This window comes from Montipora foliosa, chromosome 7 (assembly GCF_036669935.1).
Source record: "Montipora foliosa isolate CH-2021 chromosome 7, ASM3666993v2, whole genome shotgun sequence".
NCBI classification, from domain to species: Eukaryota; Metazoa; Cnidaria; class Anthozoa; order Scleractinia; family Acroporidae; genus Montipora; species Montipora foliosa.
The window spans coordinates 35,164,159-35,189,158 of NC_090875.1; the positions used below are offsets into that span (position 1 = coordinate 35,164,159).

At 40.6% G+C, this 25,000-nt stretch overlaps 1 protein-coding gene and 1 pseudogene across 1 annotated transcript; one reads left to right on the forward strand and one right to left on the reverse strand.

The window, feature by feature from the left end:
* LOC138010177 (tyrosine kinase receptor Cad96Ca-like) overlaps nucleotides 1-25,000 on the forward strand; it is a 55,644-nt pseudogene that overhangs the window by 2,483 nt on the left and 28,161 nt on the right.
* Nucleotides 19,012-21,019, reverse strand: LOC138011157 (uncharacterized). Its single transcript, XM_068858131.1, has 2 exons — nucleotides 20,906-21,019; nucleotides 19,012-20,325 (listed from the first exon to the last, which is right to left on the reverse strand). Exons 1-2 carry the CDS (start codon nucleotides 21,017-21,019, stop codon nucleotides 19,012-19,014), a joined length of 1,428 nt encoding a protein of 475 aa, XP_068714232.1.

A 25,000-nucleotide genomic window follows, 5' to 3' on the forward strand; every position in this document is an offset into this window, starting at 1 on the left:
GATATTTTACAAGTGGCACTAACCTCAAATGTCAACCCAAGAAAACTGTGCTATTTTCTGCAGCCATCTCCAACCAGGTCTCTTGACAAACAAAGATAAGTTATTTTAGTATTCCAGACTAAATCACCAGGAGTGACTTCACTGCTACCTTTGATAACATTGATAACAAGGACGTATTCAAAACATAGACCCCAGGTGACGGTCCATGTATCACCCCAGCTGTTGACCTGGTCCTTGGACCTCTCCATGGAACCAATCTATTATTATTATTATTATTATTATTATTATTATTATTATTATTATTATTGTTATTATTATTATTGTTATTATTATTATTATTATTATTATTATTATTATTATTATCATTATTATTATTATTATTATTATTTCATAGTCATACTGCTCAGCGTAAGTTTTTAACAGCTGGTAAATTTGTGGTGTCGGGCAACAACAAGTTGCTAATGAACACCAAAATGTTTCTTTTCCCTGTCCTTTACATTTCCAATACTTTTCTAAGTATCCTTGCTGATCCCAGCAATGCAGACTTCTGGATTAAGGTAATTGATGTGTCTACTCCTATGCCCTTTAAGTTGCCCTTCAGTCGCAATGGCACTGTTCCTAAAGCCCCCAATACAATTGGTATGACAAATACAGTGTTAGTATTAGTATTATTATTATTATTATCATTATCATTATCATTATCATTATCATTATCATTATTATTATTATTATTAGTAGTAGTAGTAGTAGTAGTAGTAGTAGTAGTAGTAGTAGTAGTATTATCATTTTTATTATTGTTGTTGTTGTTGTTGTTGTTGTTGTTATTGCTGTCCGGTGATGAGGCCGAGCTTGCGATAATAAATACATAACGGTGAAGGACCATCTATCTCTACCACACAGTACACCCAATTTTGATCATGGAATACTTGCACTGTGGAGATCTACTGGGCTTTCTGAGAAAAAGCCGTGGAATTGCTGACAAGTATTATAACGGACAAGGAGAGGTAGCACAGTTGCGTACATACGACCTGGTCTCATTTTCAAAACAGATTGCTACAGCGATGGGATTCCTGGCATCAAGAGGGGTAAGTAAGTGATGCGAGGATCAAGCAAATGTTCAAAAATCTGTCCTTTAAGGTACATTGTATGTTTGTCATCGGTGTGAGACAAATACAGTGTATATTCAGATTTCAGACCTGGAAACCTTTAGACCTGCGTATTCGCGTCCATCATTTCTACCTGAACATTATAGGGTAACGGGTAAAGGGTAAAGGGTAAATGGTGAAGAGTGGAGATTTCTATCTGAGGTTTGTCATGTTGGATTAAACTTCAACATTAGCTCAATTTCGTCAATTTTCAACAACCTGTCTCGCGACCAAAGAATTACCACCATGGTAACTCTTTGTTCGCGGGACAGGGGGGTACAATGCAAATTTTCGGTGGTCCAGCTAAATAAAATTCAAGATGGCATGATTAATATTCGATCTATTGCCTCTTAATTGCTACTACAGTACCCTTTCAGATTTCTAAATGGCACAAAAATAAGGCTAAAAAGACCTGAACATTATAGGGTAACGGGTAAAGGGTAAAGGGTAAATGGTGAAGGGTAGAGATTTCTATCTGAGGTTTGGATTAAACCTCAGATAGTTCAATTTCTTCAATTTTCAACAACCTGTCTCGCGACCAAAGAATTATCACAATGGTAACTCTTTAGTAGCGGGACAGGGGGGTACATTGCAATTTTTCGGTGGTCCAGCTAAATAAAATTCAAGAATTAATATTCGATCTATTGCCTCTTAATTGCTACTACAGTACCCTTTTAGATTTCTAAATGGCACAAAAATAAAGACTTATCACTCCCCTCGAATATGTACTTAAAATAAAATGAACAATTTTTTTTAACCTGTTATGCCAGTTCATTCATGACTTTGTATGGGGAATATAAAATTATAAATGCTAAAATAAGCTGTAAATGTAGAAATAAACTTCACTTACCTCTACGTACAGCTGTCTTCGTGTTTTCTGTGAAATTGGAGGGCAAACTGTGTCCGTTTTAGACGGTTTTGTTGCTTACGATTTTTTACGATGTCTTTAGTTGTCATTTCCCCTCATAAAGGGAAGATCCCACAGTATTCGAGCGGTAGGAATGCGTAGCATGATTCTCATGTGCCAGTCACAAACCGTCATGCTGATTGCTCCTTTCTGATTGGACGATTGCCTAACGTCGTCCAATTCCGAAAGGGGAAAGTGGGTGCTCTGTGGGGGAAATGACAACTAACGACATCGTAAACATTCGTAAGCCACAAACCCGTCTAAAAGGGACACAGTTTGCTCTCCGACTTCACAGAAAAGACTAAGACAACTGTAGGTAGAGGTAAGTGAAGTTTATTTCTACATTTACAGCTTATTTTAGCATTGAGAAGCTCAAAGTTAATATTCCCATACAAAGTCTATAAATCGTGTACCGAGCTTGGGCTGCCTGTCGAAGAATCTATTTATTTTCACAGCGTTCCGCGCCGATCAACTCGAAACTTCAACGTCCAAACACGTGTTTTGTAGCTGTTAGCGACTTCGGCGCCCGAAAAAAAAGAAATCCTTACACTCCCGGCTCAATTTTCCCCACCCCGCGCAGGCAAAGGTCAAATTCCCCACTCCCCGGGCACAGAATATAGTCAAATGCCCGGGGAGGGGGGGGGGGGATGTTGAAGTTTCGATTTGATCGCCGCATTAAACAACCCTTTTCATCAATCACCGAGGTTTAGACACTAAAGTAAAAGTACATTTAAACTTAAATTCGAACGAAAAAACAATAGTTTCAATGACAAAAGAAAGATCACTATCACCAATGGAAAGCTTAAAGGGACTAGGTTACGCTATTTTAGGTACTTTTGTTTAATTTTGTTAATTATGAGCTCTAAACGCTCTAAACGTGAAACTGGCAGAGCAAGGGCCTTTCATTCGGAAAATCACGGCCACATAACAACTAAGAATGATTTTCTAGCTGTGTAAATGACATTTCGATATAGACAGATATAAATTTGAAAAAAAAAGGTGGGCCGACGTTTTTCAAATTTACCCAAATTCAATCCATTTCAATCCTCTCCAGTTTTGTCCATCCATGTCCCTTCTTGGCTTCCCTGTGTTTTGTTAGAGTTCTTCTATAGTTTTGAACAGTTATTTTGATATTTTAGTTAATTCTATGACCATTCGATCAGTGCTGAAATTGCCTAAAATTGCGTGACCTAGCCCCTTTAATTAAATATTCCTGAGAAGTAGTGTCAGTGTGCATACATTCAAGTTCAAAGTAGCAACCGTCAAATGCTCATTTTCACAAAAACAACATTAGCAACTGTTGCTCCAGATGATAAATGATCTACATCTCCACAGCAAAAAAAAAAAAAAAAAAACAGAACTGAATCTCAATTTTGCGTTAAAGAGCATCATTTATTTTAACAACACTTGAGGTGTAATTTAGGAACAAAATAGTAAACAAATATAAGCGATCGATACACAGTTCATCGTCGGCCCGTAACTTTGCCATGGCCACTGTTAATAATCAAGGGATTGAATGTTCAACACGTTAATTTTAACAATAACTCCGAAAAAGTTGAATAATTTGCAAAACAGACAAGTTACGTGCAAAACAAAAAACCGCCCAGGTAGAAATCTTATTAAGATCAGATCTTACAAGATCTTGTAAGAATCTTGTAAGATGGGTGTTAAGATGAAAATCTTAGTAAGATCTTGTTTAAGATATTTGATCTTAATAAGATCTTGTTTAAGATCTTTGATCTTAATGAGATCTTATTACATTTGCTTATCAAATTTTCTTCCAAAATTTAATGTTGTTGAAAGTCTAAGATCTTGTAAGATCTTAACAAAATCTTACAAGATCTTAGGACCATCTAACATGATCTTACCATAAACGATCTTACAAGATCTTAGTGAAAATCTTACAATGTCTTAGTCAAGATCCTAAAAGATTTTACTTAAGATCTTACAAAAGATCTTAGTAAACAATTTACAAGATATAAGTTAAAAAAAATCTTACAAGATCTAGTAGGGATCTTAAATAAGATCTTACGAATGATCTTGCAAGTCTAAGTAATGATCCTACATAAGATCTTAGTGAAGATCTTACAAGATCTTAGTACACACCCTACAATATTGTGCATGATCTTTGTCCGGCAAGCTGTTGCAAGAATTTATCTTAGTAAAGACCTTTCACAATCTTATTAAAGAACGTTTATTCAGGCTGGACTTGTGGCCTTTCATTTGGCCTTTCAAAGTCTTAACCTTTTTCTCTCACAACAATTTTATTCTTTGAAGATGAACGAGCCAAGGATTTTTGTTTTTTTAACATGAATGTTGGTTGGGGAGTGTGTGGACGGTTTCAAAAACAAAAACATGAAAGAAAAGACAAAGATAAAAAATTACTGGAAAATCCTACTGAAACAGCTTGATTTTCATAACAATGTGTGACCAACTGAGTCTATACTTCAAATTTACACTATTTTAACATACCATTCTACTATTTTTTCCATACTAATTGCCCCAAATTGGAAGTATTGGAATTTCTAGTAGCCAAAAGGTTGGCCGGCGGGGGCTCACGGTGGACTTAAAATTCTGAGGAACTTAGCCTCTTATTACTTTAAGTCAATTCGTTCAACGAAGAGACTATTTTGGCCTTTAATAAAAGGTTTAAAAAACAGTGAGTCCGCCATAAATCTTGTTCAATTTCTGTTCGTGAGTGCAAGAAATCGAGTCAAGTCGGCCATGTTGGATAGCAGATGAGAGACTGAGAACGAGTGAGCCACCTTATGCTCTTGTCAGCAGTCACGAGAAAGAAGAAGAAATTCGGGGCTTGATCAGGAATCGGTTGATCAAAGGATGATTCGAGCTTGCATTTCGGTTGTTTTACGCGTGAAAAGCGCTGAGCCAAAACAAGAAAATGTTGGTAACAACTCCTTTACAAGAGGTAAGCTGTAACTATGAGAGGATACTGTTTATTTTCGATTCTGGACTGTCTCTAAAATTTACGACTTAGCATTCAAATATATTTCACACATCCAATTCATGCATGTATTAATCACCCAGTAGATAAATTAAAAAAACTTAAACAAGAATTTCCGTAGCTTGATAATACAAAAGGTTGAGCAAATGACTAAATGATTGGAGAACGCTCCCACAGCACATATGATTTAAGAGCTCTCCCACAGTGTCCTTTTTGATTAATGCTGCTCATTACTATGGCACTCAGTGCATCAACCTGTACTACGTGCAAGTTTATGTGTGAGATAATTTATTGACCTTTTGGGCCAAGATAGGTAGCTGTATAAAAATCTGCTTTTCACACATTGATCAACTCTGGATTGATCCACTGATCCATTGATCCACTGATCCACAGGATCAACTCTGGACGTGACAATGTAAATCATGCTTTCTTTTAATTTATAACTTTGCACTTTAGCTTCCAGATCACTAGAATTCAATTAAAATTCTGCAAGCAAGAAATAAGTTTTCTTTACTTTCCATATATTGCTATCTGCTGAAGCCAGCTTGAAGACTAATAATACCCTATACCAAAACCAAAAACTTTAACAATAATTATTGTAAGTCTACAATACAATAACTTTATTTAAAAGTGAGGATTGAGTATCAATTAAGTTAGTGAATTAAGTATGAAGTAACATAGAAAGCAAACTTGAGTTAAAATACCGGTAGTATTTTTTTTATTTAGCATTACTTTGTAAATTCGAACACACACAACGAAAACTTTCTATTTAGTCTAAAACTTCATTCCAATATACCATATACTGTTTTTAGCTGAATGTTTTACCCTCATAGTTTCAACATTAAAACTGTTGCCTTAAACCAATCAACGTTTTTGATAGTGGAAAAGCTAAGCTGCATAGTCCAGTTGACTAATCATTATTTCCTTATCTTTTTTTATACAGGAGCAATAAAAGATAACATTGGGGAAGTGTAATTTCAGAAAAAATGGGGACAGATAAGGCAATCACTGAATCAGAAGTGTTTAGATTCAAGATGTAAAAGATGTCAATAAATCTTAGAAATAGCTTATAGAGAAATTAATTGAACTTAGCCTGAAAATACACCCTCTTGTGGTTGGAATTTTGCCCAGTTTTATTCTAAATTCACTCTCCTTTTGCGATCATTAAAAAAAAACATCAAAGTACAAAGCGGAACTTATCAACAAGAAACTGGATACGAAAATCCCACCTTATTCTATGATCCCTTGTTTCGCAAAAGGAGTGTAAATTATGGTAAAAAAATGGTTTTTTGGAAGGGAAAGAATACCTCAGGACCCCTCTTAAGCATGCCTTTTTTTGACTAATCTTGAACTTGAATTGAAATTTTATGGGTAATTCAGGTCAGACTTTACTGTGACCCGAATAGGCCATTTTACAGTTTTTTGCTCAGCGACCTAGTCTATGAATGACTGCGAGGCTGCCCGTAACGTTGCATTGATACAGCCCCCACTGCTTTTATCATGTAAATTGTGTTGTTGTAATTCTAATTAGTCCATATTAACATTACAAAAGCATGAAGGTTTGTATCAAAACACGGTCACCGGCAGCATCTCTTCCATTCTTAGGACAGGTAACTTATCTACAACTGTAAAATGGTCTATTACCAGTAATATTTCAGGTCACTGGAGCACAGATTATGTAAAACAAAACAACTCCAAATAAAGACTAATTCCAAGTGACCAAAAATGCAACTTGCTTTCCTGTACCTGCAGAAAGCCCCCAAAATTTATAAGTTTATCGCTGGTAATCTTGCAATATATTGCCCAAGATTCCTGAAGGATCTTGTAAGATCAGGAAAAAGATTCTTGGAAGATCTTAGCCCCACAACAGCTTACAATATCTTGTAACATTCTTAAAAGGAGATTCTTAAAAGATCGTGTAAGAATCTTGTAAGATCTTAGATAGAATCTTACAGGATTCTTACAAGATCTTATCTAAGAACTTGTCTAAGATCTTATAAGATTCTTACGAGATTCTCATAAGATCTTGTAAGAATCTTGTTAAGAATCTTAATTAAGAAACACAGTAAGATCTTATTAAGAAACTTATTAAGAATATTAGTAAGATCTTAATAAGATTTCCACCTGGGCGAGACCATGACATGTGCGCGTCCGGAACGAATATCAACAGGGTCGCACAAAACAAAAATTTAACATACTTCACCGTTGGATTCCCTCATTTCGCTCACGATAAGCAAAACAATGCTTGAAATTCGCTTGGAGTGCATGCAACAAACTGAACTTCCACTGAAATGTTTAATTATCAGTGTCGCCGATTGTCTCGCCTAAAAACAAGCTCACATCATGTCACGCAACACGTGGGAATTCAAGGGTGACCGGAAAACACTGACCCCGGTCCATGGACCCCTCTACGGACTGGGTCCACGGACTGCCTCACGGACTGGTCCATGGACTACCCTTACGGACCCCCTATACATCATCAGTCCTTTTTGCGCCATGGGACGCATCAGGCCTCTACAGTCTCTCTCCAGCAGGAGCGGTCTTGTGCTACCTTTTGAATTTCACTCCAGGTCAGGTGCATGGACTTGAGTTCTTTCTCCGCTGACCTTCGCCAAGTTATTCTTGGCCTTCCCCGTTGTCTTTTCCCCTCTGGTGTCCAGAACAAACTTTCTTTGGCAACATCGCCAGAGTCCTTTCTTAATACATGCCCAATCCATGTCCATTTCCTGCGGGTTATGTCCACCATAATGTCCTCTTGTTTACAGATGTTTCGCACTTCCAGGTTGGATACCTTTGGTGGCCACCTTATGCCTAGTATAATGCGCAGGCACTTATGGATAAAAACCCTCAACTTTTTAACTATTTCCTCAGTCGTTTTCCAGCTTTCAGAGCCATAAAGAAGCACTGTCTTTACGTTTGAATTAAAGAGTCTTAGTTTGGTCTTAAGAGAAATCCTTTTAGAACTCCAAATTGGTTTCAGCGATGTAAATGCCTGCCTGGCCTTACCAATACGTGTTTTCACATCTGCATCAGCGCCGCCCTGCACATCAATCATGCTGCCAAGGTAAGAGAACTGGTCGATTTTCTCTACCTCATGCCCGTCTATTCTGATTTGGCAGTTCCTTTTACATCCAGTGCTCATCCATTTGGTCTTTTTTGTATTTATCTTAAGTCCAACTTTACGGGCATTATTGTTTAATCTTGCTGTTTTCTCGCTTAGGTGAGATCCAGAGCTGGATAAAAGGCAGATGTCATCCGCATAGTACAGGTCTTCCAATACAGTTGTCAATTTCCATCTAATCCCAGTACGTTGGTGACTTGTTGTTTCTTTCATCACCCAGTCTAGGGCAATCAAAAACAATAGAGGTGACAGCATGCATCCTTGCTTAACCCCGGTTTCCACGGCAAACCATGATGTAAGATTGCCTTCATGGAGAACGCTACATGTGAAATCTCTGTACAAAGCTTGTATCATTCTGATGATCTTTTGTGGGATGCCATAAAGCCCTAAGAGTTTCCATAGGGTGTCCCGATGCACACTGTCAATGAAATTCAGGTGCAGGGATGCCTGCCATTCTGTTACGAGTTCGTGTGTTTTGAGGAAAGGTAGTTTGCAACTAAACTGAACGCAGGGTTGTCGGAACAACAACAAGAAGATTTATTCCAAAAATGAACGTAGTTTCCACCAAGTAAAACTCTGAACAACACGTATTCGACAAACTTACACGGCCTCCGCCAACTTGAATGCACACAGCTTCTGTCACACTTGACTAAACTCGGCCAACGCCAACTCTCTTCGCTTGTGAAAAACTAGTTAAAAAAACACTCCGCTTGGACTCGTCTACTTATATACTCTGACAATAAACTTCTAGAACTTTCTAAATTAGTAATGAATCTAATAATAGAAAGATTACAAAACACACCGATTTAGAAACGCTTACGTACAAACCTAAATATAAACAAACTACGAACTCTCGCGAAGCTTCTAGAAAGTAACGCTAGTCACGCAATGCTATTTTTCGTAACATAACCCCCTCTTGAGAAGAAATTTCCTAAATTTCTACTAACAACGAAAAATTAGTTAGATAGTACCAACTGAGGAGGCAGTCCAGTGTCTCTTAAGTTATTCCTCTACTCTACTTAGATAATCGGCTCCTACATTCTCAGATCCCTTGATAGCCTCAACTCTGAAGTTGTAACTCTGAAGGAACATAGCCCAACGCATTAGGCGTCCATTAGCAAACTTCGCACTGTTCATGTACTTCAGTGGCTCGTGATCTGTTTGTAGCACAAAGGGAACTCCATACAGATAAAGATGAAATCTTTTGAATCCCCACACAATGGCTAAACACTCTTTCTCAATGGTTGAATAATTACGCTCTGCACTTGACAATTTCTTACTTGCGTAGCAAACGGGGAATAGCTTGCCATCATGTTTCTGCATTAATACAGCGCCAATACCACTGTCGGAAGCATCAGTCTGCAGAAAGTAGGTTTTCCTTGAATCTGGTAGTCGAAGGACTGGTTCCTTTGTTAGGAGGGCCTTGATACTCTGATAGGCTTTCTCCTGTGCCTCACCCCATTCAACTTTGTTAGGTTGGCCTTTACGCGTGAGGTCTGACAGCGGGGCTGCTAATGCTGCGAAGTTAGGGATAAAATCTCTGTAATATCCAGCCAAACCCATGAACGATCTTATCTGCTTCTTAGTAGTTGGTCTTGGGGCATCTCTAATCTTCGTCACGTTATCTTCATGAAGACCAATTAACCCTTCCTCCAAACGGTGACCAAGAAAATCAACGGTGTTGACTCCAAAAAGACATTTAGTCGGTCTTATGGTCATTCCAGCAGCTAATAATCCTCTAAACAACTCTCGAAGCGCCTTGATGTGCTCTTCCCACGTACGGGTGTGAACCAAAATGTCGTCCCAATAAAATTCAACTTTGTCCAGTCCGAGCAATAGCTTCTTCATGGCTCTCTTTAAGGTCGCTGCGGAGTTGATCATACCAAACGGCATCTTCAGGAATTCATACGATCCGTCAGGCGTCACAAAAGCGGTCTTCGGTATATCCTCCTCAGGAATAGAAATTTGCCAGTAGCCCTTGCTCAGATCAATTCTGGTAAAATACTTGTCACCATTCAACTTCTGGAACAAATGCTCAGCAGTTGGCATAGGCTCAGGATCAAACACGGTCAACTTGTTCAGTTTACGATAGTCCACGCACACACGATTTGAGTTGTCTTTTTTCTTAACAACTACAACAGGCGAAGCATAGGGCGAACTTGATTCTCTTATGACTCCCATCTTCATCATGTCTGTAATATCCTTCTTCAGCGATTCTCTTAAGCTATACGGTACTGGGTATGGTCGTGATCTAACTGGTTGGTCGGATGTAAGCTTGATATGATGCTGAGCCAGACTTGTTGTTCCTGGGGCTTCTGTGAACAAGCTTTGAAACTCATATGCAAGATCCATGAACTTTGCTCTTTGTTCATGAGAAAGGTTATCTCCTATGGTTACATCATTGACAGACTCTTTTGCGACATAACCACCAATCTCCAGAAAATCAATACCATCCACAGGGTCAACTTCTTCTACTTCACTCTCAACATGTTCGTTCTTACAAATGTTAGCGTTCGTTTCGACAGCAACTGCTCCAACGGAAACGGGATCCTCTCGCTCAAAATACTTCTTCAGTAGATTAGCATGATAAACTCTCTCTTTTCCTTTGACTCTCACTCTATAATCATTGAGACCAACTACAGCACTAACCTCGAATGGACCTTTCCACTGCATTAGGAGCTTGTTGTGGTCGGTCGGTAGCAGCACTAACACTTTATCTCCAGGTACAAACTTCCTGACTTTAGTCTTCCGGTCGTAATAATGCTTGCCTTTGTTCTGGGCTTTCTGAAGCTCGGTGTGCGCCAGTTTGAGGGTATCTTCAAGCTTCTCGCGTAGCTCAAACACATACTGATAGCTGTTCTTTACTTCAGGCTCCTCCAACTCTTTCGTCCAAAGCTCTTTGAGAATAAACATCGGTCCTCTGACAGCTCTTCCATACAGCAACTCAAACGGCGAAAAACCAGTAGACTCCTGCGGAACTTCACGATATGCAAACAGCAACGGGTTAATATAGCGATGCCACTGTCTTGGCTGTTCACTGCACAATCTCTTTAACATGCTCTTCATTGTTCCATTAAACTTTTCCGTCAGACCATTACACATAGGATGATAAGGGGTCGTGGTGAGCTGTTTAATGCTCAAAAGCCGCGTCACTTCCTTCATACACTCAGAGACAAACTGCGTACCAAGGTCGCTCAAGATCTCTTCAGGCACTCCCAAACGACTAAAGATATCCACCAATGCTTCTGCCACAGTCTCAGTATCAATGTTCTTCAGCGGGACAGCTTCAGGATAACGAGTTGCGAAGTCGACCAATGTCAATATATATCTATGACCGTCCTCACTCGGGGGAACAATAGGTCCAACCAGGTCAATTGCTACTCTCTTAAACGGCTTGTCAATTAATGGCATCTTCTCTAGGGGAACCTTCGGTACGGAACCCTTGTTAACTGTCTTCTGACATACATCGCAGGACTTGCAATAACGAGTCACGTCCCCTTGAATGCCTGGCCAATAGAACGCGCTTTGAATCTTATCAGTCGTTTTCTTTATTCCCATGTGACCTCCCATGATCGATCCGTGCGCTAGTTCCATTATTCGACTTCTCAGCTGCACAGGAACCATAACCTGCTTCAGGGGTTTACCTCCGTTCACATAAGGGTGCTTGTAGACGCGGTACAGAACTCCACCTTTCACTTCAAATGAAATCTCAGCCTGGCCTCTCACAACTACGTCATCTTTCTCCCAAAGTTTCTGTAGGCTCTCGTCATCACGCTGCATCTGCTTGAGCTTTTCTCTATCAACTACAGGACTTTCTTTGGTATCCAGTACCTTCAACGGAATAAGTTCTCCAGCTTTCTTAACTTGACTTCTTGTGGTTACAGCACAAGCTTCTTGTACAGGAACTTGCCAGCTTGGGTCTGGGTCGTCAGCGGCTCTTGCGCCTGGTACATTACCGATAATTAAATCATAAACAGCATCGGGAAGACACTGCGCTTCCACTTGGCCCTTGAGATAAGGTGTATCAACATCAATCTTTGCGATGGGGACTTTCCTTGCCGTATTGTCAATGAGCAGCATAACATTAAATTCGCCAGTAAACTGATCCTCAGACACAAGGTCCCTCTTTACTACAATTCCACTACAACCAGTATCTCTCAGGACATCAACGGGCTTCTCTCCAATTCTACCTTTCACGACAGGCATTTTACTTCTCACTCCGGTCAACGGTTCAATACAAGCACTACTCAACAATGGAATCTTCTTACCACAGGCTAACAGCAGCTTATCATCTTTAATACAGGCCTTAACTTCTTCATCAGTAGGTTTATCCTCAGGTGGTTGAACTAGACAACTGGCACTTACTTGACCACGCTGCACAGGGTTACCATCCTTACTTTGTCCTCCTGATCTGCGTCCACCTGATCGACAGTTTCTAGCCTCATGTCCCTGCTTACCACATAGGAAACACTTTCTTGTTAGGGTTGGGCAGTTGACAGCTTTATGACCTCGGGTGTTGCACTTAAAGCAATGCAGAGCTGGTGGATTAATCTGCATGTTCTTGGCTTCGTCCCTCTCAGGCTGTACTGTTGGCTTTCTGCTCGCTGAGCTGAACAAATGTTTACCATGAGCCTCCAAGTACTGGTCAGCGATCTTCGCAATCTTTGCTAGAGTCTCAGGTGCCCTTTCTCGCAGGTGAATTGCCAAATCCTTAGGACAAGAGTCAATAAATTGTTCTTTCACGATCAAGTCCTTAAGACCATCAAAGCTTCGCGCAGTATCCGAAAGCTCTAGCCACCGTAACAGGTATCTGTCCAGTCGCACAATAAACTGCTCCGGACTTTCGTCAACTTCTGGTTTGGATGCTCTAAATTTTCGACGATAGCCGTCTTCGGTAAGGTCATATCTCTTCATTAACGCAATCTTTACCCTGTCATAATCCTTAGCTGCGTCCTCCGATAGACGTGAATACACTTCTAGTGCCCGTCCAGACAACAGAGCACTGAGCTTCGATGCCCATCCATCTCTTTTCCACTTAGCTGTCTCCGCAAATCTCTCGAACCTCTGCAAATACGCGTCCAAATCGTCTTTACCATCGACAAACGAGGGGAGTTTAGGTGCCTTAACCCGATCCTCTCTCACTTCAGGACGTCCGTCAGCACTCTCCACAGCCAAACGTGCAATTTCCAGCTCATGTTCTCTTTTTGCCGCTTCAATAGCCTCTTTCTGTTTCAACAGCTCGGCTTCCATCTCCAATTTTCTTAGTTCGCGTTCTTGTCGCCTAGTTTCTCTCTCTTCATCTTCCCTTCTGCGCCTTTCCTCCTTCTCTTCCTCTTCCTTTCTTTTATCCTCCTCGAGCATTCGACGTCTCTCTTCTCTTTCTTCTTGTTCCTTTCTTCGTTCTTCTTCAAACTGTCTACGCTTCTCTTCTTTTTCTTCCGCTATCTTTTGTTGCTTCTCTACAAACTTGAGCAGCTTTTCTCCTTCCAATCCAAATTCTTTTCCCATCTGCAAAAGCTTTTCCATGTCTATAGCAGTATTTCACAACAAAAACACAATATACTCTCTTTGTACAGTTCTTCTTACTCTAGGCGTAACTCCTTCTTGAATTGTCCTTTCCTGGTTTCTGTAGTCAGCAAACAAATGAATTCCTCTCCCGGACAGGCCCCCAATGTTACGAGTTCGTGTGTTTTGAGGAAAGGTAGTTTGCAACTAAACTGAACGCAGGGTTGTCGGAACAACAACAAGAAGATTTATTCCAAAAATGAACGTAGTTTCCACCAAGTAAAACTCTGAACAACACGTATTCGACAAACTTACACGGCCTCCGCCAACTTGAATGCACACAGCTTCTGTCACACTTGACTAAACTCGGCCAACGCCAACTCTCTTCGCTTGTGAAAAACTAGTTAAAAAAACACTCCGCTTGGACTCGTCTACTTATATACTCTGACAATAAACTTCTAGAACTTTCTAAATTAGTAATGAATCTAATAATAGAAAGATTACAAAACACACCGATTTAGAAACGCTTACGTACAAACCTAAATATAAACAAACTACGAACTCTCGCGAAGCTTCTAGAAAGTAACGCTAGTCACGCAATGCTATTTTTCGTAACACATTCCATGCATTGTTCTATTATATTCCTCAAAGTGAAAATCTGTTCGGTACACGACCTTCCTTTACGAAAGCCGGCCTGCTCCTTCCGTAACTGCTTGTCCATAGCCTGCTGAATTCTTGTCAGGATGATTCTGGTAAACACCTTAGACACCACCGATAGAAGCGTAATTCCCCTCCAGTTGTTGCATTCTGTGGCATCGCCTTTCTTAAGAATTTTAACGATGAGACCTTTGTGCCAGTCACCCGGAAGCTGTTCTCCTTGCCATATGTGCTCAAACAAGATAAAGAGTACTTCTGTGGCTGTTTCAATGTCTGCTTTTAGCAGTTCTGCCGGTATGTCATCATAACCAGGGGCTTTGTTGTTCTTCAACAGCTGGATTGCCTGGCGAACTTCATTTCTAGTAATGGCATCTGAATTTATATCTAATTCAGGTATGTTGGTCTCAAGGCGAGGTGGGTTGCGTGGATCATCTCTATTAAGTGTACTACTAAAGTGTTCAGCCCACCGCTTGAGCTGGTCTTCAACTGTCGTTAGAACGTTGCCATTACGATCTTTAATAGTTGCAGAGCTTTGCTGGGTTTTACCTGAAAGAATTCTTGTGATGTTATACAACTTTCGGCTATCATTTATCTTTGCTGCTTCTTCTGCTTCTCCCGCTTTATTCTCAATGTAGTTTCTCTTGTCTTGGCGAGCGCTTTTCTTTACAGCTCTATCTTTAGCTCGGTATTGTTGCTGAAGATCCTCGGCTGGATTGTGGTGGATATTGCTTAACAGCTGTTTCTTTAACTCTTTTCTTTCTTCAGCTAGAGCCCATGTATCAGCTGAGATCCACTCTTTCCTTTTCATATTTGGATATCCCAAAACTTCCTTTCCTGTTTCCATATATATATTTTAACACTTTGCCAGATGTCTTCCACCCCAGTTTCTTCCTCCTGAATTTTCATTTCTGCCAGAACCTCGAACCTATTCTGTAGCCTCAAGCTGAACTCTCTCTGGGCTGCTGGGACTTTTAGCTTATCAAGATCTAATTTTCTCCTTACAGACTTTTTGGCTACTTTCCTAAGTTTCAACCGCAGTCTGCCAACCACTAGCATGTGATCGCTTCCAATATCTGCACCCCGAAACACCCTAGTGTCAAGGAGGGAGGTTCTCCATCTGCTGTTAATGGTAATATGATCTATCTGATTTTTAGTCCTTTTGTTTGGGGAAGTCCATGTGGTTTTATGAATCTCTTTGTGAGGGAAGATGGTACCCGCAATAACCAAGCCATTTAAACCACAGAAGTCTGCAAAGAGCTCACTATTCTCATTCATTTCTCCAGAGCCATGTTTTCCGATGTGGTCCTCTCCCTAACCCTAAAACAACATAGAAATGAAAAAAAATAAAAACTAAAGATTTGACTTACCAGTTGTCTGGATAGACCACTCGTGTCACTCGTGTCGGCGAAATCTGAACCGTAACGCTCTGCAAATTCAACAGACTAAGGCTCAGGCTCGGGTACAATGTCTATTAATCACATATTGCCCCTTCCTTCGCTGTGGACCGGAATCCTTTGAAAAAGATTGATAATAAGTAAGTTCTATTTGTATTTTCTTTTTTTCCCTCCGCCATTTTGTTCGGATCGTTCTCCCGCGGGTTTGTGAACTCGCCCCAGGCTTCAAGATTTCTCTGTCCTTAACAAAATGGCGGAAGAACTTAGTTTCTAAGCACTCCGGTCAACAGCAAAGGAAAAGGCAACACCTGAGTCTGATTTGCGGAGCGTAACGGCTAGATTTGACCGGAGAGAGTGGTTTATCCAGACAACCGGTATAAACAAATTTTCAGTTGTTATTTATTTTTAATTCTGTGTTTTATGGGGTGGTCCGTAGAGGGGGTCCGTAGAGATAGTCTGTGGACCGGTCCGTAAGGCAGTCCATGGACCTGGTCCGTAGGGGGGTGCATGGACCGGGGGTCAGTGTTTTCGGGTCACCCGGAATTCAACACTTAATAACTCCTCAAACTGGACATAATCGTTGGCATTATGAAATCATTCGACAACCAAAATCCGAAAATAACAATTTACATTGTATCTTGAGATTTAAGACTGAGTTCATGAGAGGACCAGGCAGGTGTGATACAAGCCATCACACCGATTTCAATGAAACTTAGCCAAAATGAAGGATACACCAAAAAATCCTTGAAGACAGAGTGGGCTGGCTTTGGGACTTTTCTCAAGGTATTTAGACCACCCCCCCCCCTGGTTTTGGGGCCAAAATCCTAAAAATTTAACCAAAATTAGCATAAAAATCAGAAAGACCTCCAGACCACACAATACAATCAATTTTATAATCATTTTCCCTGAACGAAGAATGGTCCTTCAGTAGCTTACCAAAGCAGTTTCAAATTATTCAGATTGACAGGTGTCAATCAACAGATGTCAACACCCATCCATGTCACGAAAGATTTTCCTAAGATGAAATTTAGGCCATCTTTTGATCCAAATATAGTAAAAGTTCAAGCTTCTTTCGGAAACCAACTTATATTACGAGTATCATCCATCCTTGCTCCGACAAGAGCGAGAATAAAATTTTTGGCATCTGTTCTTTTATGGTGTCAACAGCCGTTGAACGAACACGAACAGCGACCATGTCTAACAGAAAGAGATCGACAAATAAAAGAAAATAACCCTTTACAGGATTAGTTCCTAAACGTAATTTTAAGGTTAACAGTACTTAAGTTGTCTATTTATTTTATTTACGGCAAATAAAGGTAATTGAAGAAGGCAACGAAAACTGAAATATATCTCATACGAAATTGCAATAACGCTTAAAATATCCGATGTCACAACATGAATACCGAATAAAAAACTGTCATAACTAATTTGTTAATCAAAAAGTTGCTTGTACGAATTTACCTGGTCACTATCATCTTGTTTGGGTTGTTTTCAAAACCGTGCGTGCTGAACAGCTCTAGTCAATGATAAACACTGTGGTTTAAATTTGTTATTGTGTGATGTAGGAACATGTAATCCACTCTCTACTTTGATCTCCGCCAAAGAATAAACCTCAGTCCTTTTTCGCATTCGGTGCTGAAATTATAATTTGCCTTGGTGAATAGATTCCCGAGCTAAACAGAAATGATTAATAATTGCACAAGTAACCAACGCAGGCATGAAGTTCGAGAGTACAGGTAAACGCGAGCCCAAGGTGTTGGTCAGCGGTAGTTATGAATGTCAAGCAACAAAAGCTAATTTCTGAACCGTTCAACAAAAAGGCTAAGAAAGTGAAATGTTGTGAACGTTCAAGCCTGTGCGGTACATCATATTTTAGCTATTGGCCGAAGCATCTCACGCAACTAACGGCTCTTTATCTTTGTGTACCAATATTTTACACAAATATAGCCGCCGAAAATCAACAAGTACAAGTGGAATTCACTTTGCCATGAAAACGCTTTCTTTTTTTTTCATGAATTGGAATAAATACGCATCAACAGAATCTATACATACTAGAAACCTTTAAATTGTTCAGACGTCTAAGGAAGGGTTTTTCTTTCAACCAGACAGCCACTGTCTTGGTGTCACGCAAGGTGAAAATTTGAAAGTTCAAATGATGCTGTATTTTCAAATCGAAAGACGCTACGGGCACTAAAACTTTTTTCGAAATGTTCAATTCTAGACTACCTTCAAGGTAGTGTAGGAAAAAAATTAAGGAAATCTCGCGACTGTGTTTTAAACAAGGCAAGCGTTTTTCCTTTTCTACGGATAACTCAGTGAATTTGAGGAGGATAAATGCTAAATATGATGGTTTAGCAATTAGGGAGATGCGCTACGTATCCTGTCAACAGTAAATGATCTGTTTCAAAGCGAATACAATTCCTTGAAACGGAGGATTTCCGTAACACACACTTTCTTATAAAAGCAATAAGAATATCAAAAAATTAATGATCCTCGCATTTGCTAGACAATTTAAGCAATTGTCTCATATGTGTGTGCACCTGAAAAAATTCAGGTGTCTTCAACGAGATTTAATTTGAACCCATGACCTAAGGGATGCCGGTGCAGTGCTCTACCAACCGAACTGTGAAGTCACTGAGATGAGAGCGGGTCAATTTGTTGGGTTCATGTGTTCCCGTGAAAGAAATGAGTGACTTCATAGAGTACTGCACCCGCATCGCAGAGGTCATATGTTCGAATCCCGTTGAAGACACCTAAAATCTTCAGGTGCACATATGAGACAATTGCTTAAATTGTCCAGCAAATGCGAGGATCATTTATTCAATTCATCTCTCTCTCTCAACCGCACTTCACAAACAGTTCTGTCCTGGTTTTTTTTGGCTATAGAGTAAGTTTTGGCTTCAAACGGTTTCTAATATCCAGAGCGTTTTAGTTGCATTAATATTCCCTCCATTTGTTCACCGAAATTCAACGAGAGGCGTTAAAGTAAACCCAATTATACGCTACTCATGGATTGTTTTTGCCCGAGTACTTTGAGACCAGTTGTTATAAAACTCTAATCCACGCGTAGACAGACGTTATTAAAGGCTCTAATCGCCCGCTTTGAAAAGTAATTTGAGCATTAGGTAACTCAGTGAAATGCTGAGCTCAAAACTAAGAAAGAAAAACTTGTTTAGAATAATTATTTGTAAAACCAACGGCTGTCTTTTGGCAAATAAGCTGGCCACGGTATTTATACTATCCCAGTGATAGCCTAACCGGGCCTTTTGAACAACTGGCCTCGGCAGCATCAGTGTGGTTAGAGTATATTGTATGCCGGATCACAGTTCCAGCTGTCTCTGTATTTCAAGCCTCGTGGTGATCTCTTCTGCCTCCGCGACATAGTCCTCCTCCTCGTCTTCGGTTGAGTCACGGTTTACTTGTTCTAGAGCCAGTCGGCCACTCCTATAAAGAACAGATAGTCTGCTGAAATACCGAGCTATTTGATCGGCCGCCAGCCACTCTTCTTTGGCGAATATTTTCCTTCCGCTCTCGTCGCGCTGAGTTCTCATCTTGCTACAAACATCTGCAGCACTGGCTTTTCTCCCTGTCTCTTCGCCCTCCAGGTAGATACTCTTCAGATGTGTTTTCACTTTCTCAGTGAAGCGGATTGTTCGTCTCCATGTTTTCAGGGCCCATCCTTGGGGTATCTCACAAACTGGATGGTCAACAGCATCTTCGGTGCTTGATCCTGTTTCTTTGCGTAGGTAACTACGTGAGACCTCTGTGCACGTGTCAGCCCATTTTTTCTTAATGCTGTCATAAGTAGTTTCTCTCTCAAGGCGAAGAAGATGCTTTCCTGCATCCAGGTGTTTTTGTAGATTACCATAAGACTGGTAAGTTTTTGTACATCCATCCTCGGGGCAGGAGAAATACACTTTCGTGGCTTCACTAGCTGGTGGCTCGTCTTCGACAACTAGAGACTGTGACGTGCTAGGATGCGCTTGTTGGAGCACAGCTCTCCTCGTTGTTGACCTGAAAGCACCGGTTTCCTCACGTGGAATGCTGAAGGGCTGCAGAACGCACAAGTCAGTTGGTCCCTGAGGTGTCCCAAATCCTTTCACCTTTACTGGTGAAAACAATTTACCAGGGCCTACATTGTAAGCCTTCCACACACGCAGCCCTTCGGACTCAAAACTAAAATTGTTGAGAGCCTGGATTCCTGACATTGTATGCTTTTTCATGGTGTGACTGTACTCCTGCACCTTCACCACTGCTGCCTGGCACCCTTTGACACCACCGTAGGAATCGATAGCAGCCTTCATATCACTGGCGCTTCTGATGTCATGCCCTTCATTGATGTAACGCCTCATATGGCTTTTAACCGTGGCGATTCTTCTGTCACAGACGTCCTTTCCAGCCTGTGGATCACTAAAATCATATCTGGCTATCTTAATGCCTGCACGGTCTCCAAGGCTTGGAATTGAGAGGATGAGATAAGTACAATGGTAGCATCCAGCATTGTCACTGCGCAAGAATGCTTCTTGAATGGAAGGGTTTGCCTCTTTTACGGTTGTGAGTGTATGCTCTATGATTGAAGCCACCGCAAACCAGTTTTGAGTGCATTCCTCAAACAAATGGACGTACGTTCTGGCCTAAAAATGTAATAAAAGACACATTCAGCTTCAAATGGTTAACAGACCCAAACGTATTTACCCGATGAGATTCTTGAATTTTTATTGGATAAGGAGCTATTTAAAAACCATGCCTCAGTGGTTTTAGTATCGTATCCCTGATTTTGCTCTGTCACAGGAAATGTGACTTTGTCATTAACCGTGGGAGACCTGGGTATGAGTTTACCCGCCATGACAATATTGTTTGGAAACGCACGTGGCTGAACTTTCTGGTTGAAGAGTAATAGCACAGCAGTCTAGTAGCTACCCGTCTACCCAGCGATGCAACGAAAAAAAAGAAGTGGCACAGAATGGTTTCCAAATAACTGTTGAGAGTAGTAACGAAATTGCGAATTCTACGCTGGTGCACGTGACTGGCTTACAAACCTAAAGCCACTTTATAAACTAATGAAAAGCAAAAGCAATACTCGAGAATTTTATGCGCACATTTTCTCGCGCTTTCAGCGAGTTGTATGTAATAATTTCTGATTGATTTATCGCACTGATTGCGTCAGCTTGAATTCAAAAGTTAAAGAAATGGTACCTTTCCTGAGTTTACTACCTCAATATTATCTGAATTGCTCTTTGTAACTGCAACTGTTACGTGCCATGACTTGCCCTTTTTACCAAACCAGTCTCGCTGAGTTTCTCTAAAACTGGTTGGCAAAAATTTCATGGCCCAATCCATAATCAGGAGGACCTAGTATGATGTCAAGTGGTCAATGATATCACTTTTCGCAGCATCTTGATGAGCCGCTCGAAGGATGTGGGCCTTCCATTCGTCCACCTTGGGAATGGTTGATTCAACATCATGCTTCAGTTCTTCCTCTTCATCGTTACCGCTGCATAAAAACTACAATGTTACCGATGTCATCATTTTATCATCTTTATCATTTGAGAATCGGCATAATTTGCACGCATTTATAGAAAAATGAGGGAAATGAGTAAACCATTATTTCAACATCATCATAATCATCATCATGGTTGGTTGGAGTAGGAGTCGACCACTGGCCACCCACTAATGTCACCAAGGATTGGGCTTACGCTTGTTAGAGTCTCTCTCTCTCTCTCTCTCTCTCTCTCTCTCTCTCTCTCTCTCTCTCTCTCTCTCTCTCTCTCTCTCTCTCTCTCTCTCTCTCTCCTCAGTACACATAACAATCTGCCAAGATTCAGAGGAGGAATTGCCAGCATGGAAAGTACCCATTCCCCATTCTCACTTGGTCTTTATGAACAATTCACAACAACACAGCCACCAGAATAAAGCATACAATGAGATGAAGACCAATACTGATTTTACTGCTCACCTATATTTGACAGAGGGAGAAGATAATGATAGTTGTAGGTCTACGAGAACATTTCTGTAGTTGTCACATCTGTCACAGATTAAGTTATGCTCATGGTCACAATGCCCATGATACTCCTGCTCATCAGTACTCAGGGCATACACACTACAGTGATCACCACAAGGGTCGGATCTGGAAACATGAATTTTGTAGTCAGTCTTCAGATACGTTTTTGCAGACTTCAGGCGGGAACAGATGTCCTTGGCTGTTTCCTCCTCCAAACCTGACCGGGTAATGAAATAGAAAAAAAAAAAAAAGAAGAAGAGCACACTTTTTAACCGTTTGATTATCCATTAACCAAACATGTCCTGACTCAGTGTGAAATACAAAATTGGTCTCAGTAAAAACAACAAACCTAATGAACAAAGTTTATTGGTTGCTTCATCAACGGCTGTGAAAGCCAAAACTCCATCGGCTTGTATGCTGTCCAGTCCAGCTAGGGATTTCTTCTGGGACGCAGCGCAAATCTATGAACGAGACAGTTGCGAGATAATTATTGATTGAAAGCTAAATTAGCTATTCTTCTAGAGGCATTATCCAATTTTGTTCTTCAAAGTGAGTAACCTCCAAGAACAGTTTCTAGTTTAATAGATGTTAACAAGTTGAATTTGACTTTTACCTTGAGGATATTTAACAGGGTGGACCGACCAATAGGTTCACTGAAACCGGATTCTTCGCAGTACGAGTGGTACAGATGAATCAGTCGGGAGGCTACGACCGTCCTCACTACATTTGGGATCTCTATTGTCTCACCATCTGACAATTTTAGGTTCTTGGTCCCATACGCTACATTCTGAAGAAACGATGGACTTGATATGAAGTCTAGAAAATGGTCCACTTTAACTGGATCAAGTCGGCAGCGATGTATAACAGGAGGGTCAATCATATGACCTGGACTGGTATAGAAAGCGTGTTTCCTTGCTTCATCGATCCTCCACTTGGTTAAACCTGGAATAAATGCTAGCAGCTCTGTCTTTGAATAATCGCCTACAAACACTGACAGGATTTGCTGCCTTGTATACCAGTTAATGGCCTCATAGTAAAGGGTAACAAGCCTGGATAGTAGTGTCTTCTCTGATATGTTAACATTCGGGCCAGTAGTTGTATGGCTGCAAGCCTCCATTACTTGCTGCAGAAGCCATCTATTCTGCCCCGGGGCTATGGCATCTAGAACTTACTCAACAGCTTGCACCCCTTTGCGCCTGTAATAGCGGGCAGTGGGTGATGAGATGTTGTCCACGTTAGTACTGAGCTGAGATCGTATAGGACTCACTCTGCCATCACCAGCTTGCCTCAGAAAATTATTGAGTGAGTGAAGTTTCATCTGTATCGGTGGCGTGGGCTGCCATTCTGTTGATGTTTCTCCTGCTGTCAGAGATTCTTGTGAGCCAGATGAGAAAACGTCTGAACCATTATCATCGGATGCGCTAGGCTTGTTGACTTGTAAAGAAGTCTAGAGACAATGAAAATAAACATCGAGGCCTTCTTACTAGGTAAACACAGGATCCAAATATTATTAACATTATTTCCCATTTCTATTACCATCACAAACTACAGAGCCTCGTGCTCGTTACCTGATAGACCGTGGAGAGGATTTACAAGTTTTGACAATTTGGGCATAACTGGCTAAAACACAAAGAAATAGCTGTACACTCCCCAAAATATCGAAAATTAGAGAGCTTTGAATGGATTGGGTAGACGGGCATCAACTCAATTCATTCCTCGGCTCTCTCCCTTTCCTTTGACCCAGATGTGTTCAAATTTCACAAACTGAAAGTAGCTTACCAAAAAAATCAGTGACCGTTCGTGCCGCTTAGAAGTTGCAGTTGCCTCTTGGAGCCCGCATTTATCAGGCTATCGCAGAAGGTAAAGAATAAAACTCGAAGACTAAGAGGAGCCCAAAATTTTCTCAAGGTTGGACTGACGAGAGAAACGCGAGCGCGTGTGAATCAAAGGGGCTGAATTGCATTCTGTCCATACAAGGTCATCCTTTTACCAACACAGCATTTAACGCGCCATTTAACGTGTCACTTATAACGTATCTGGTAGAGCCATGCGATACATTCCAGATGTATATGTGTTACCAGCAGGTGTGTTACGTGTGGAGGACGCGCACGAGAGTTTGCATAAAAAGACGTGCACACTGGACTAAACGATGTCTAGAAGTGATGATAAATTATCAAATAGCCATGTATGTAAAAAAAATGGAAACATGACATCGTACTTGCGACTGTTACCCAAATGTACGTTCCTCGTTGCCAGACGATTAACATACGGATACATAGAGTTCAGACAAGGAGTATACAAATGCAAACGAAAATTCGAAGGCTCGCGGGTAACTATAAGAGAAACTTTCTCAACTCGTAAATGTTTCAGTATTTTGAATTTTACAGCTGCGTAAAAGATATCCTTGCAAATCTTGTTTAAGTTCAGAAGAGATTTTCCTGCTCAGATTGTGCGAGGACTATGAAAAGGTTTTAAAACAGAATAGCCTTCCCAACTGTAACACGGTTTACCAACATATCCCTATATGGCAATCTCAGTTATTTTAGTTTTCTGGGCAAAAATAAATATTAGCGCGTTACTCGTGTTACTAGTACTGTGTGTGGCGTTTCAGTGATGACTATACAGCTGTTTGGAGAAAGATTGTCGGTGAAAAGGTTAAAAGTACGAGTGACAATCGCGAAAGGCATTGTGAGGAGTATTAAATTCACAGATTCCTTGACCACCTTTCTCGAAAAAACTATACGCCCAGTCTTTTGATTCATCTTCCAAAAATGGGACTGTTCTTCACATTACGAGGTGTGCGAATGATTTGTTGCACATGGGAGCAATTGTGGGAAATCAATTAATTTAATTAAGTTTCTCGAAAATTGATCATTAGGCTATGTAATGAGGTGAAAATGAGCTGCCGGGTGTTTTTCGGAAATCCCGCTGGATCACATGCATGTAAGACTGGCAGTTAGGTTCAATGTCATGAAAGAAATCTTGGGAAATGAGGCGCGAGAAAACTAAGGGCAGCGAGGAAGACTCTTCATTGTTTTATCGGTGATAAAAAAACGCTGCATGACGTGCGACATGATAGCTTAACACATTTTGAGGGAACTCCTATGGAAGACTTGTTGACGTCTAGTCCCATTATTATGTCCTGCACCTCATGTATAAGGAAATACAAAACTATTCAAATAGGACTGTTTAATGTAATTAGACAACTAAAGCGGACGGCAACTGACAAATAATTTTTCAACACCCGTACCGTCGTTTGACACCTACGACAAAGTTTTATTATATCTATAACATTTTATCATATCTCT

Coding starts and splice junctions, on each gene's coding strand:
- LOC138011157 (XM_068858131.1), bottom strand. CDS start 21,019: ATGAAATTTTTGCCAACCAGTTTTAGAGAAACTCAGCGAGACTGGTTT. Junction 20,326..20,905: donor GCAATTCAGATAATATTGAG/GTAGTAAACTCA, acceptor TTACATTTTTAG/GCCAGAACGTACGTCCATTT.